Source organism: Pseudogymnoascus destructans, assembly GCF_001641265.1.
Source record: "Pseudogymnoascus destructans isolate 20631-21 unplaced genomic scaffold scaffold_4, whole genome shotgun sequence".
NCBI classification, from domain to species: Eukaryota; Fungi; Ascomycota; class Leotiomycetes; order Thelebolales; family Thelebolaceae; genus Pseudogymnoascus; species Pseudogymnoascus destructans.
Window position 1 is genome coordinate 264,032 of NW_020167523.1, and position 14,591 is coordinate 278,622.

At 53.1% G+C, this 14,591-nt stretch overlaps 3 protein-coding genes across 3 annotated transcripts; all 3 read left to right on the plus strand.

Annotated features, from left to right (window-relative positions):
* Window positions 1-2,760: 2,760 nt before the first annotated feature.
* Window positions 2,761-4,012, plus strand: VC83_01846 (uncharacterized protein). Its single transcript, XM_024465518.1, has one exon. The coding sequence runs from the start codon at window positions 2,856-2,858 to the stop codon at window positions 3,957-3,959; it is 1,104 nt and encodes a 367-aa protein (XP_024326929.1). The 5' UTR covers window positions 2,761-2,855; the 3' UTR covers window positions 3,960-4,012.
* Window positions 4,013-4,571: 559 nt separating this feature from the next.
* VC83_01847 (uncharacterized protein) lies at window positions 4,572-5,522 on the plus strand (the record flags this gene model as incomplete). The annotated part of the gene is made up of 1 exon (XM_024465519.1): window positions 4,572-5,522. The coding sequence occupies one exon, from the start codon at window positions 4,572-4,574 to the stop codon at window positions 5,520-5,522; it is 951 nt and encodes a 316-aa protein (XP_024326930.1).
* A 4,063-nt stretch (window positions 5,523-9,585) lies between these two features.
* On the plus strand, window positions 9,586-11,007 carry VC83_01848 (uncharacterized protein; the record flags this gene model as incomplete). Its single annotated transcript, XM_024465520.1, has 6 exons — window positions 9,586-9,694; window positions 9,748-9,852; window positions 9,920-9,997; window positions 10,052-10,428; window positions 10,490-10,720; window positions 10,774-11,007. The coding sequence occupies 6 exons, from the start codon at window positions 9,586-9,588 to the stop codon at window positions 11,005-11,007; spliced, it is 1,134 nt and encodes a 377-aa protein (XP_024326927.1).
* Window positions 11,008-14,591: the final 3,584 nt, after the last annotated feature.

Here is a 14,591-nt window from a genome sequence, read left to right on the forward strand (position 1 = left end):
TGGACTCCTGGGAACTCACTCGAGTCCTCGGAGTCCTGGACTCTTAGGACTCTTCTCATCATCCTGCGAGTCCGTCACGTGATACTTTCGGAACTACTATTCCCCGCTGCCCCTCCAGGTACCAGGGCCGGTCTCATGCGACCTCCCTCCTTCCTGTCCTGTAGTTGGCCAGCCTTCTTGTTCCGTCGTAACATCGCCGTATCTACGTAGACCTATTGTGCTTACAGAATACGATACCTTCCTGCCTCCTGATCGGGTTCCCTAGACTCCCGTGAGACCTTGGGCCTGCGCCTTACACATTACTAGCCCGAGCTAGCAGCTACTTGCTTTTTCTACCTTGAGCCATTGCAAACTCCGAAACCTGCTTCAAGTCAAAGCCAAAAAAGGCGATTACAAGCGCATGTTGGCTATCAAGCCACAAGCGCTTGTAATGGTATTTTTAGATGATGGAAACATGATGAATCTATTATTAAAATGCGGGTTGAACAAGCATACGCCTGGCCATCAGTCGAGATGGCTCACGTCTTACTACCAGCGACGGAGAACATGTTATCAAAAACTTCGCAACGGCTGATTTGTCACTTTTGCACATTCCTCGTACATCATACACTCGCCTCAAGTTGGTGCTAAATGAAAGGCTGCGGATGGATCCTTGTGTCGAAGTACGGCAATGTGTGGGAGCCTAGCATTCTGGCTGACCCCACCAGCGCTATAGGAGCCCTTGCTCATAAAGAAGAACATCAATTTTCCAGGGCTCAAAATATCACAACCATCTGTGGGCAATCAGCGCCTATATATTGCTATGTCACTGAAAATGGACCTGCGATGTTGCGCGAGACTGGCTCAAGAGCAGTATGGGAGCTGGAAAATGGATCAGACACTGTGCCTATTTATAAACTAACGTTGAGTGACAATGGAAGTCTCGCTGCGATTGCAGATATAAGTGGGAGGGTGTCCATAAAGGTTATTTCAAAAGACGAGAAGGGTTGGCGACCTACAGGTTCACCACGATTTTGCAGTCAATATAGGTCGTAGCACCGGCGTCATATCTCACTATTCCATACAGGAGGCGGCCAACTATTTGTTGACACGGCTCGTGCTGTCTACACTATCAACATCACCAGTCATGCCGTGGTATCATCGACGCTCGTGCGTAGAATGGTGAAAACACAATGGATATGCCATCCTACCAACCCCGATTATATATTGGGCTTTTCAGATACCCTAGTCTATGTTCTCAATTGGGACAACTTGGAGAAGATCAAAACGTTTGAATATTTCCCGCCCCGTCAGGAACTACACCCGAAGTAGTCGTCATACAAACTTGTACACCAAGAGAATCAAGTCAGGGCTTCTGAAGAGCAACAAGTGCCCACCTCTAAGAAAGGACCCGATATCTTGCTCGAAATGTCATATTATGGCCGTTAGGGCAGCCTGAACTGGTATATCATGGATTTAATATGGCGGACATCAAAGTTGGATCTGATCACGAAGGCAGTTTGATGGGTGACACACAAGCCACCAGCAATAAAATTCCATACACAACATTACCCCAGGATGTTACGTCTCGCATCCGGGAGCCTCTTGCGCTTTTATCACATGGAAGGCTCATATTTCTTGATATAGAGCAGTGGATATGCACTTGGACTGTGTCTTCAGTCGGTATGACATTAAGTCAGAAAGACACGACGCACCACTAGCTGTCTCTGGAAGGCTACAAGCCGCCAATGACCACAAGAAAGAAACCGACAGAAACATTGAAAGGTATTATTTTCTCACTGCAGATTGTCACTTCAGGTGACGGCCAAGCATGCTCCATCATGCGCGATGGGCTTAGCTCTGCCCTGTACGGGGCCATATATCAACGGTGCAATGTGCCCGGCTTCGAACATACTTTTCTTTGTGTTGTAATATTGAATATACGGGGCTGTTTGGTGCTATTAGCTGACTTTGGTTAAAATTCCCTTTTTTACCCCAAGCTGGCGGTAAGAGGTGGAACGGAGATAGAGTTGGGGGGGGGACTCTACCAGTATCGAGACAGACTACAGAATGGGCGAATTGATCTACTCGATGATAACTTTATACCATATAAACCGTCCATATACAAAGACTTGGACCTCAATAAGAGGACCATCGTATTTATGGCCACCATACGTCGAATTACGGAGGTTTTGTCCTACAATAGTAATGCCAAGCAAGATATGCATAACTCGTACATCCGTACCGTTCCCCTCACCCACGATACTAATTGAAGTGATCATGGCACCAAATAAAGATATTGCAACCCGAGCACTTATTGTGACTCTTAAATCCCCGATTGGAGGGAAGACAACAGCTGAAGTAGCTGCGAAAACTGGCTTCTCAACCCGATAAGTTAATCGGATATATGCTCGAGCAATTGAACTTTGACCCACATATAGTCACTTGTTATACGAGACGAGTGGGCTACACGCCAATTAGACAAGCTCAATTACCCCACTAGGAAGGTTGTCGTGCCTCCCTCTTTAAGTCGTGGGTGAAATTAAGGGTCGTACTTGTGATATCGTGATATCGTGATATCGTGAGGCACGGCTTAGAAGAGCCCCACTCACCACTTCTAGCTTTGGAGATCAGGGACCACCAAGGGGGGACAGTGGAGACAACGCGGCAATCCGTCAGATTACGGCGCTCAACATAAATGGGCCACGGCGCTAATACGCACTAATTAACTCTAGTTAGCCTAGCATTTGTCATCAAACTGTTCCGTTCCAACATCTTGTCTAGAAACACAGCTTCATCACCATATACCCCCAGGCCACAGCCCTTTCAAATTACCTCACCCTTTTTGTCCGATATATAACTCGTTTTCTTCTTCAATGTCACACGTTTCGCCCCCTCTCCAAATCGCAGTGTACATCGCGGCACATGGATTTGGGCACTTCACCCGCACACTCAACCTCCTTTCCCTTTTATCAGATGGTGGGAAGTACAACTTTTACATTCGCACCTCGTCGTCACTACGTACGGAACCCCTAGCATACGCCCTACACCCTAGCGTCGTCCAGACAAATCCCTACCAGCTAGACGCGGATCAGTCACTTGACTCTCTCGCCAACTTCGACCTCTCTCTCCCACTAGCAGAAGAGACCAAGTTCCTAAAAGAGCACAACATCCAAGCCATCATCGCAGACGCCCACTCCCTACCATGTCTGCTTGCACACGCCGTCGGAATCCACTCAATCCTCATCACCAACTTCACATTCGACAGCATATTCCAAGCTCTCCTCGATAGTGCGCCAACATGCACCAACAGGGCGGTGCTGCAGCTGAAGATCGACGAGATGACGCAGCAATACGCACTAGCGCATTCCATTATTCGATTACCAGGACACATCCCCTTCCCCTTCTCCGGCTCGCAAATCATAGACGCACCAATGCATTCCAGGAAAGCGCTGCAGACTCGGAGCGAGACGTTGGCTGGGCTGGGATTGCAGTGTCTCGATGGTAAGAAGATCTTGCTGAACTGTTTCGGTGGGCATAATTCAGATTCACTTACTGGGGTCCCGAAGTTGCCAGAGGGGTGGGCGTGCATCAGCCAGACGATACATTGCCCGCCGCTCTTCTATGAGATATCGCATGACGTGTATATGCCAGATCTCATTGGGGCGTGTGATGTTGTGCTTGGAAAACTTGGGTGGGGGACGTGTAGTGAGGTGATTGGGAATGGATATAAGCCATTTATTTATGTCCCGCGGAGTGCCTTTATTGAGGAGGCTGGCTTGCTGAGGTGGATGGACAGCGCGCATGGAAGGATTGTTCGCCTGGAAGTGGATGATTATGAGAGCATGGATTGGCGGGGGGCAATTGGAGAGGCGGAGAAGGTGGCCATATCAGGCTCTGTGCCCGTGAAGGATTGGGCAACGAATGATGCAGAGGTGGTCCAGACTTTTGTAGACGCATTAGAGGGTGCATTGAATTGAATATTGATGATATTGTATGTGAACACCACACTTCCCAAGTAAATTATTCCAGCCCGCGAGTTCATACAAATAGAAATAAAACCGAAAGCCGTTATACCTATGTTGAGATGGAAGGTGCTATTTTCCAATCGAGTAGCACTGGTTACGCTGCATGCGCAGCATGAGTATCAGTGATCCTCAAACAAAATAACCACTGCCTTGAGAAGTGGCTCGAATACCCGCTTTTTATTCTGGTCCTTGGATATGAAGTTTACCATTGGAACTAAAGCCTCTTCTACAGTAGCACCCATAGGCAGCTCCCCTCGTGGATGTACATAAAATGCAGCTTCGACGCAAAGCAGGACTACACGTCCTTTATGACTTCGAGTAATATCCGACGAGCCATCCATAGTTTCGGCTTTCATATTAGCCACTATTGTCGTGGACTAAAGAGCCATGTCCGTATGGAACTCGCGCGTATAGAACATCACTGTAACGGGTGGTGATGACCGACCGTTACAGTATATATAGCGTGTTACGCGTATTCCGGGCGAGCCGGAATATTGTAGTCTTTTTGGCTCAGTGGGATGTAGCGCGAGCGTAACCGTACATCGTTACAATCAACCAAAAGACATGGTCTCGCTCATCGAACATACAGTCCGGATCAACAACCAGCTATATGAGTTCCAGAAGGAACGACGAACTTACGACAGCCCAAAGAAGAGTTATAAGTATCGAGGTAACGAAGGTCGAAAGAAAGAGAATTATTCTCGAGACAACCGATGGCCAGACCCTATGAAACTCGATGCCACCTTCAAGCAAGGCAACCGCCTACACAACCCTGATAAGGAGCAACAGCTTAAGGAACGGCTCTGCTTCAACTGCAACAAGCCTGGACAATTGGCGCGAAATTGCAAACAACCAAAGAAAGGGAACGGCGGACGAAAGTATGGCAAACAGCTCAATGCCACTTGGCAAGGTCAGGGCGGGTATGATGCCTCGCGAGGACAGCTATGTGCCACGTTAAAAGGAAAAGAGAACTGGAGTGTTACCACTCAGGATCTCAAGGAATTCTACTCGTCAAATGGAGAAGACAAGAATGATGACAAGGAGCTCACTACCTATCAAAAAGACCCGTTACAAGCATTTGAGAAGACGGCAAGTAAGAATCTCTTCAAGGAACAACTGCCAGGAACAGTGAGAACCTTCAAGGACGCCATGCTTCAGGAGACAGTCGATCAAGGAATTCCTGTGCCCAAGACACCAACGAGCTGGCAAGACACTACACAAGTCTGGGAGGTTGCAGTTCCCACAATGAGGTGCCAACCAAAATACCCTCACCAGCAGGAGCTACGTGGAGCAAAATACACAGAAATGGAAGCCACGATTTGGCTAGAGTACAAACTCTGCAAATACAATGTCCGGGACGCTATCGCGGATTGGGGAATCTTCAACATATACCACCCTAAAAAAGAGGTCTATGAAACTCGACAAAACAACCTGTTACAAGTATTACAACAACTAGAACAGGAGGGAGAGTACGAAGCATCACAGCTTGCAGAAATCTGGACTGCAAATGAGTAACCATTCTGAGGAACCCATTCTAGGAGAGAAGAGGGAAACACACACATTGGAAGTGCACCAACGCCTACGCCTTGAAGCAAAACAAAGAAGAGAAGGGACACCAGTTTCACGACCATTAGAATATGGTGAATATGAGGGATTTTCCTCAGACGGTTCTTCCTCAAATGATTCAAAAAACTAGGAGTCCTTGGCAGTAGGCCACTGGCGAGCGACATGAAGAGGCCTAGTACCAACCAGCTATGCGCCACGACAGGCGACATGCAGATATATGTGGTTGCTAAGATACAACAGCAACACCTCCGAGCTATGATAGACTCAGGAGCAATGGGCAACTTTATGACAAAGAAAGTAGCAACACACACAGTTTCAGGACGCAACTGAAGACTGACCCATACCCATTAATGGTTGTAGATAGAGAGCCCATCTCAACTAACAACGGAATGGTGACCTACGAGACGGTCCCATTAGAAATGGTCATGCTCGGACACAACGAAATAATACAGTTTGATATTGTACACATGAACAATTATGCATGCATCCCTGGTGTACTGTGGCTTAAGAAACACACCCCCAGATCGATTGGCAGAAAGAGAAAGTTGTGATGAGCCACTGCGCATGTGAACGAATGGACATGATGCAAGAAGGGAAGAGAAACTCCCAGGGCCTACACGAGGCATGTCCAACCTCTACAGAGCTCGGTGACCTAGCCCAGGCACCCTCACCGATGAGTATACTGGTGGAGTATAAGGCATACAAGCAGTTATTCCGGGAAAGCCCTATCCAAGAGGCGCTTCCTAAGCACCAACCATGGGATCATGAGATACCTATCATGGAAGGAAAGAGTCCACCGTTCGGACCAATATATCAGATGTCAGCAGCAGAGCTGGACGTACTGAAGGAATACATTGACGAGAACCTTGCGAAAAGGTTCATTCGACCATTGACATCACCAGCAGTAAGTCCAATACTATTTGTGCCAAAGAAGGACAAGAAGCTAAGACTCTGCATGGACTATCGAGGAACAAATAATGTCACTATCAAAGATAGATATGCTTTACCTTTGATAAACGAACTACACAACTGGTTCCAGGGAGCCAAGATATTTACCAAGCTGGACCTCAGAGGCGCCTATAACCTAATTCGAATCAAGGAAGGTGATGAGTGGAAAACAGCATTCCGCACCTGGTATGGCTTGTTCAAATACTTGGTTATGCCCTTTGGTCTAACAAACGCACCAGCATCCATGCAGAGGCTCATGAATACAGCTCTCCATGAATACTTGGATGTGTTTGTTATCATCTACCTAGACGATATCTTAGTCTACTCAGGAGACCTAACGGAACATATTGGTCATGTTCGGAAGGTATTACAGTAGTTAAAGGAGCATCGGTTACTCCTCAAGCCAGAAAAATGTGAATTCCACAAGGATCAAGTAGAATTCTTAGGCTACATTGTCGGAAGGCATGGCATCAAAATGGACCAAGCAAAGGTCACAGCAGTGTTGGAATGGCCAACACCAACCATGGTCAAAGAATTACAAGCCTCCTTAGGCTTCGCCAACTTCTACCAGAGGTTTATTATGTGATATTCCAAGGTAGCTCAACCACTTACAGAGCTTACAAGGAAAGACCTTACCTTCGAATGGACAAGCAAGGCAGAGGCTGCTTTTTAGGAACTTAAGATGAAGTTCACAGAAGCACCTATCCTAGTCACATTCGACCCTGCAAAGAGGATTGTCCTCCAAACGGACTCCTCTGACTTTGCAATTGGAGACTGTCTAAGTTAACCAGACAAGGATGAGAAGCTTCTGCCAGTTGCATATTACTTTAGAAAACTGTCACCCGTGGAGCTCAACTATGACATCCATGACAAGGAGCTGATATCTATTGTCGTTGCTTTTGAGCAGTGGCAAGTATATCTTGAAGGATCAACCTACCCAGTACAGGTATGGACAGATTATAAGAACCTTATATACTTCACCACAACAAAGGTATTAAACCACAGACAAGTCCGAGCAGAGACACTTGCAGCCTACAACTTTACGATTACATATCACAAGGGCTCTGAGAACGCAAGAGCTAATGCTCTTAACAGAAGGACTGACTACATCGTCCCTAAAGAGGAAAGACCTAGAGTCATATTGGAGAAGACAGATGCAGGAATGCAATACAAGTGTTACAATGGTCACGGAGGTCAAGAAGCCAGTCCGGAGAATAATAAGATAGATTGAATCTAAAGAGAGAAGAAGAAGAAGAAGGAAGGAAGGTGAGGCTATTCCTCGTAATATACAGTTGTTCGCTTAGTGGTAGTATTGGTGGCTAAGGCTGCACCCGTAACAACCGTAACAAGCTGTAAGCTATAATCTTAACAACAAGGAGTTGCTAGCCATGATTTCCACTGTGCAGAACTTGGAGTTGGAAGAAAGAGTCAAGAAAGCTTATGCAACAGACGAATGTGCAAAGCGAGTCTTAATAAAAACTGAAGGCGACTTCACCATTGATGAACAAGGATTGATCCGATTCAAAAGATTAGTGTATGTCCCAAGCAAAATGAGATTCCCGCTAGTGCAAGAACAACACTCGCTACCAGCACACGGCCATCAGGGAGTAACACGCACCTTCGAACGAATTACCCGACACTACTACTTCCCAGGTATGAGGAAGCAGGTGTAAACGGTAGTAAGAGAGTGTGACATTTGCAGCAAATCAAAATCCAATAGGCACTTGCCATATGGACAGCTAAAATCCACTCCAGTACCAATAGGAGCATAGAAATCCATAGCTTTAGACTTCATTGTCAAGCTACCACCCTCTCGGGACCCATTAACAAGAGTAGTATTTGACGCCATCCTGATTATTATGGAAAGACTCACGAAATATGGAACGTTTGCACCATATTTAGAAGCTAGCTGTAATGCTGACTTCTAATGATAGAAGACACAGAGGTTTCTTGCGTAAGGTTGACTTGACAGAGAGGCAGGGGATTAGACACAAAGGCTTTCCAAGTAACACGTTACAGTATTGTAAAGAATACTATATTGAGTTGAGCACGAAGCTCCTATTGTCATACTGACATTCGTTGCACTCAGTTTGCTATCAAACTCAAGAGCAAACTTGGAAATCTCCTCCTCAAACCTACAAGTCACTATACATATTTTGGCTTATCACACCAACAACAAGAGCAATACTACTCAACAATTGCTACAACCATCTATGATTCATTACACGTCATCGCTCCTTAGTTACTGAGCCTATATTACCACATAGCATATCTCTACAACCCTCTATGATTCATTACATGACATCACTCATTGTAAGGGGTTATTTGGACAGCGTGCTAGGACCGGTAGGTAGCAATCAATATGGTATTCCACAGACTAAACTCTGAGCCCCCTTAAAATGGGGGCTCAGCTATTGTTATGTAGTGCAGGCTTACGGGCGGTCCGCAACCGACCCACCTCCGACTCGGAGGTGACTACGTGTCTCAGCCTAATTGGTGTGGCCTGACTGATTAGGCTGCTGCGGGTGGACGTAGCATGGCTCGGTGCCGTAACGGAGCCGAGCTGCTCTATACCCGTAGCCTGACTCGTCAGGCCTTAACCGTGCCCTCGACCGCGTCCCTTCGACACAGGCTCGACCCCCCGAGTCGCCATGTACCTGTGACAATACCCCCCCCTCTAGGACCTGAGACCCTAAAGGTCCCTAGGACTCCCTACACCTCCCATTCCTACGCGCTAGGCGCCAAGCCCGCCTTCTACCCTCGGCAGCCGCTCTGGCCTTGATTCCGAATGGATCACCTGACCCACCCCCAATCGCCGCCTTCTTTGAAGAGCCTGGCGTTTCTAGCCAGAATTGGCGCTCCCTTTGGCGCCGGCGGCGCTAAACCGTAAGCGGTCAGCTGGCCTTTGTTTTGGCGCAACGCGTCAAGGGCAGGGCGTCAATTGACCCCGCACGTGACCCGTCCTCCACAAAGGAGTAAGCAGGCTTAAGAACAGCCCCCCCCCGAACTCTTTTCTTCTTACTCAATTTTCGGATCCTCATCGTTGCCCCCCCCTAGCGCCACCATGACCGGCTCTCAACCGAGCCTTTTCATCGCCCCGGGCGATGACGAACCTGCTGGTGCCTCCGAGGCACCAGACTCCCGCGCCGCCCCCGACCTCGGTGCCGTGAAGAGTGAGTTTCCTTGTTTTTCTCTCGTTTCCCCATGTTTTTCTGACCTCCTGGAGCTCCCTCTGGCTGGGTCGCGTTCTGCTCACCCTCCCGCAGTGCAGAGTTGCCTGCGCCGGTTTCGCCCTCGCCCGGCCTCCGCATCTCCTTCCGTCTCCCCCCCGGTAGGTCGTTCCTTGGTTCTGTTCGTGGCTTTTCGGTGTCCTTGTGCGGTGGCTGACGTTCGGGCAGCTCCTGGTGCTTCCGCCAGTTCTTCTGCCGGTGTTGCTGCTGTCCCTCCCGTGGCCGCGCCCCTCGCCGGTGCCTCGGGTGAGTCGCTGTCTTTTCCTTGTCTCCGTGCCGTTGCTGACTTGTTGGGTGAAGCTCCCGGGGCCCCCCTCGCGCCTAGCGCCTCTGCCGTGGCTGCTGCTGCTGCCCCGGTGTTGCCCGTTGACACCCCGAGGTCGCCTCTGGTGGAGGAGTCGGAGGAGGAGGAGGAGGAGGAGGAGTCAGAGAAGGAGGAGGAGCCCGTCCGCCGCTCCTCCCAGAAGCGGAAGGCCGTCCGTCCCCCCACCGCCTCCGACGACGACGATGACGATGACGATGACGACGACGGCGTCGACGACCACGTGTCCCTGCTCCGCGTCTGCTGCCTCCGGTGCGCGAAGTACTTGGCGGTGAAGCCGGAGTTCTCGTGCGTCTTCCCGGCGACGCACACGAAGTGCACCCGGTGCACTCGTCTTAAGGACAAGTGCGTTCCGGTGAGTCTTCCCTTGTTTCCCCTGTTTGTTTTTCGGGTTGCTGACCGCTGCTGTCCGGTAGGTCCCCGACTCTGTTGTCGCCTCTGTGTCGGCGCTGCTGGCCCTACAGCGCGACTTCGACGTCGCCAAGGGTGCCGTCGCGACCGCCCTGCGCTCGCAGGTCGTGGCTGCTGCGCGTGCCCTCCCCGTGGAGGTTCGCGTGGCCGCCTCCCTGCAGGTTCCTGCTGGGGAGGTGAACGCCGCGATCCTGCGGGGGCAGGCGGAGATGCTGGCGGTTCTCTGCCGCATTGACGTAGGACCCCCCCCCTTTTTCAGTGCTCTTGTTGCTGACTGGCGTGCATGTAGGCCACCAGCGTCGCGCCGACGGCGCAGGTGGGAAGGGGAAGGGGAAAGGTAGGTCAGGGTGATAGCGACCTGCTGGGCGGCCACGTGCCCGCCCCCGTGTCGCCATCGCCCCTCGGCCTCCCGTGTGGTGTTGGTAACGATCACCGCACACAGGAATGCGGGCACGGAGAACGCAAATACTCGTATTATAGGCCCGAGGGCCGAATTAAACTACGCCCGGAGGGAGAGTCCTAGGGCGTTCGCGGCGTTCCCGGTCGGCCTGCGGGCCTGTTGTTTTGTTTTCTGCCTCCGGGCGTAGTTTAATTCGGCCCTCGGGCCTATAATACGAGTATTTGCGTTCTCCGTGCCCGCATTCCTGTGTGCGGTGATCGTTGTCGTCCTTGGAGATCTGTTGCTGCCGGGCCTGGCGGAGTCACCGACGGTTCGGTGCCGAGTCGTTTGGGGGGGTAGCTCTGTCGTCGCCTCCCTACTCGCATCCTACGCCTCGCTGTGCCAGCCGTCGATCGACGGCTGTGGCATCCTCTCAACTGGCCCCGGCGCGTCACTCCGGTCGCTCTCGTCGTCGCCGGTGTCGTGCCCCCCGTGCCGGCGCCAAGCCGCACCACTAATTGTGGTGTCGTCATGGTTGCCGGCGAGTCACCACCCATGATTGGGTTGTGCTCTCGTCCTCGCCTCCCCCCGGCGAGGATGGTGCAGGCGGCCTGCCAACCCTGTGGCGTGCCCCCCTGTGCCGGCGCCGAGCCGCACCACTAATTGTGGTGTCCTCATGGTCGGCGGCGGTCTGCTCCCCTTAGCCCCTTGCGTCGACTCCGTACCGGCTGCGGGGCGGCGCCGAGGTACTTGTGGAGGGCCTCGGGCGCGTTCGCGAGGTTTTCCTCCGGCTCCCAGGTGTCGTCCGATGGGGAATACCCCTTCCATTGAACGAGGTATCGGCGCCCCTTCGGGGTGTCCTGGTGTGTTTGGATCGACTGGACCTCCCACTCTTCGTGGTCATCAATCTGGATTGGCTCGGCCGTCACGGCAGCGGATCGGGGGTGGTAGGGCTCGAGGAGGGACACATGGAACACATCATGTATACGGTATCCCTTCGGGAGCATCAGCCGGTAGGACTGTCCGTGGGAGCCTATGTCCTCCTTGATGCGGAACGGGCCTAGGTATTTGTCTGCCAACTTGCGGTTGGGTCGAAGCTGGCGTATATTCCGTGCCGCTAGCATGACCTCGTCGCCGATCCGGAACCGTCTCGGCGTATGCTTACGGTCGTAGTGCTTCTTGTGGGCCTCGGTGGCCCGGCGAAGCGTGGCATCTAGCTCGCGCCTCTCCCACTGCAGGGCCTCTACCCTTGCGACAGCCGTGTCGTGGGTGGGTCGGGGCCCCGCCGATGCCACGTCAAGGGATGGCTGGTAGCCATATAGTAGGTAGAAGGGGGAATGCCCCGTCGTCTCGTGCTTTGAGTTGTTGTACGAGAACTCCGCGAGAGCCAGTCGACTTGCCCAGTCCCCTTGCGAGTAATCGCAGTAACAACGGAGGTAGTGCTCCAGGGTCTGGTTCTGGCGCTCCGTCTGTCCGTCGGTCTGAGGTCGGAACGCGGTGCTCAGTCGCCTCCGGACCCGAAGGTAGAACATGAAGCTCCCCCAGAAGGAGCTAGTGAACTGCGGACCCCGGTCGGACGTGATGCTGGCGGGGGTCCCGTAGTCCTTAAATATGGTGTTCATGAAGACTTCGGCGAGCTCAGGCGCGTCTATCGTGGCGTTGACCGGGACGTACCGTGCCATCTTAGTCAGCCGATCCACGACCACGAGGATCGAGTCGTATACCCGGCCTCGGTGCCGGCTCGTGGGCAGCCCGACCACAAAGTCCATCGTGATCTCCTGCCACGGTACTGTCGGGGGGGTGAACGGCGCCAGCTCGCCGTATGGCGCGTGCCTCTTGGCCTTCGTCCTTTGGCAGACGTCGCAAGTCCGGAGGTGCCCTTAACGTCCCCCCTCATGCCTGGCCAGTAGTATTTCCGCTGTAGCAGTTCTTGAGTCCGGGCGAAACTGAAGTGGCCCGCCTGCGGGTCGTCGTGGTGGGTGGCGAGCAGCTCTGCCCGCATCGCGGGCGAGTTCGGGACGTAGATGGCGTCTTTTCTGTGCAATAGTCCGTCAGGGCTGGTCGTCCACAACTTCGTCTCGGGTTCGTGTCGGTGCCGCCCCGGCGCCGACTCATACTGCCTTTGAATAACGAACTCGTCCTTCCCTTGTAGAGCGTGCAGTTCCTCTCGCATCGTGGTCATCGGGAGCCTATAGGAGGTCTCTCCCGCGACGATGCTCCTTGCTGCTTCCCTGAGCAGCGGCACCGCCCCCATTGGCGTGCCAGTGAGCGCGATGGTGTCCGGCTCGGCGGCGTCTTGGCGGCGCGGGCTTTCGTCAGAACCCTCCATCCCTCCGGCTTCCCGCCCCTCCTCACCTCCCCCCGGTGAGGATGGTGCGGGCGGCCTGCCAACCCCGTGGCCCCGTGCCGCTCCGCTCGCTCTGCCCCCGTTTGATGTTGTGAGTGAAACTGCGGTTGCAGTTCCACTCGCCACCCGGGGCCGGCCTCCGCGGCGACTCGCCTCCCGGGTGATCGCCCCCAGCATCAAGGGGGGACCGAGGTCCATCGCCCTGGCGTCGGGTCCGCCTCCCCCCGGGCTGCCGCACAGCCTGAAGTGTAGTCCTGGGAGGTGATGGCCCTCGTCTTCGCCGTCCCGTGGGAGGTAGTCCGGGCGTCGTGACGGCCCGTCGGCCGGGTTCGCCTTGCCCGGCCGGTATTCGATGTAGAAGTCATAACGGGCGAGCGACTCCGCCCAGCGTGCCTGCCGCCCGTTAAGGCTCCGTTTGGTCATGAAGTACCGGAAGTTATTGTGGTCCGTCCGGACCCTAACCGGTTCGGCGATGCCCCGGAGGTACTGTCCCCAGTGGTCCATGGCGCGGACGATGGCCATGAGTTCCTTGTCGTGGGTGTCGTATCGCAGCTCAACCGGTGTGAGCTTCTGGGAGAAGAAGGCGACAGGGTGCCACCTCTTGTCCGGGCTCGTCCCGAAGAGTTGCGACAAGATGCCAGAGACGGCGTACCCCGACGCGTCGGTCTCCACCTGCGTGCTTAGGTCCGGGTCGTAATGGCGCAGCATGGGGGCGCTGGTGAACCGGCGCTTCAGTTCCTCGACCGCCGCGGCGGCTTCTTGCGTTAGGGTGAAGGGCATCCCCTTAACAACCCCTGTGGTTTTAAGGAGGTTGGTGATCGGCCCCGCTACCCTCGAATAGCCTTTGATGAAGCATCGGTAGAAATTGGCGAAGCCGAGGAACACCTGGACCTCCCTCACCGACCGGGGCGGTGGCCAGTCGTTGACGGTCGCGACTCGGGCCGGGTCCATGCTGATGCCCTGGGGCCCTACGATGAATCCGAGGAACTCGACGCAGTCAGTGGTGAAGACACACTTCTTGAGGTTGGCGTAGAGCCAGTGGGTTCGTAACTGGCGTAGGACCTCCTCCACCGCTGCCGAGTGTAGGCGCGGGTCCTCAGAGAAGATCAGGATGTCGTCTAGGTAAACCATGCACGTGACGTCCACCAGGCCGATTAGGGCCTGGTTAATGTAGGCCTGGAAGGTGGCCGGCGCGTTGGAGAGGCCGAATGGCATGACTAGGTATTCGAAGTGGCCGTACCGGGTCCGGAACGCAGTCTTCCACTCGTCCCCCTTCTGGATCCGGATCCTGTGGTAGGCATCCTTCAGGTCTAGCTTGGTGAACACCTTCGATCTGCGCAACCGGTCCAGGGTCTCGCTGATAAGGGGTAGGGCTGTACGG

Excerpts from the sequence above, each read along its gene's own strand:
- VC83_01846 (XM_024465518.1), top strand. The coding sequence starts at position 2,856 with ATGTCACACGTTTCGCCCCCTCTCCAAATCGCAGTGTACATCGCGGCA.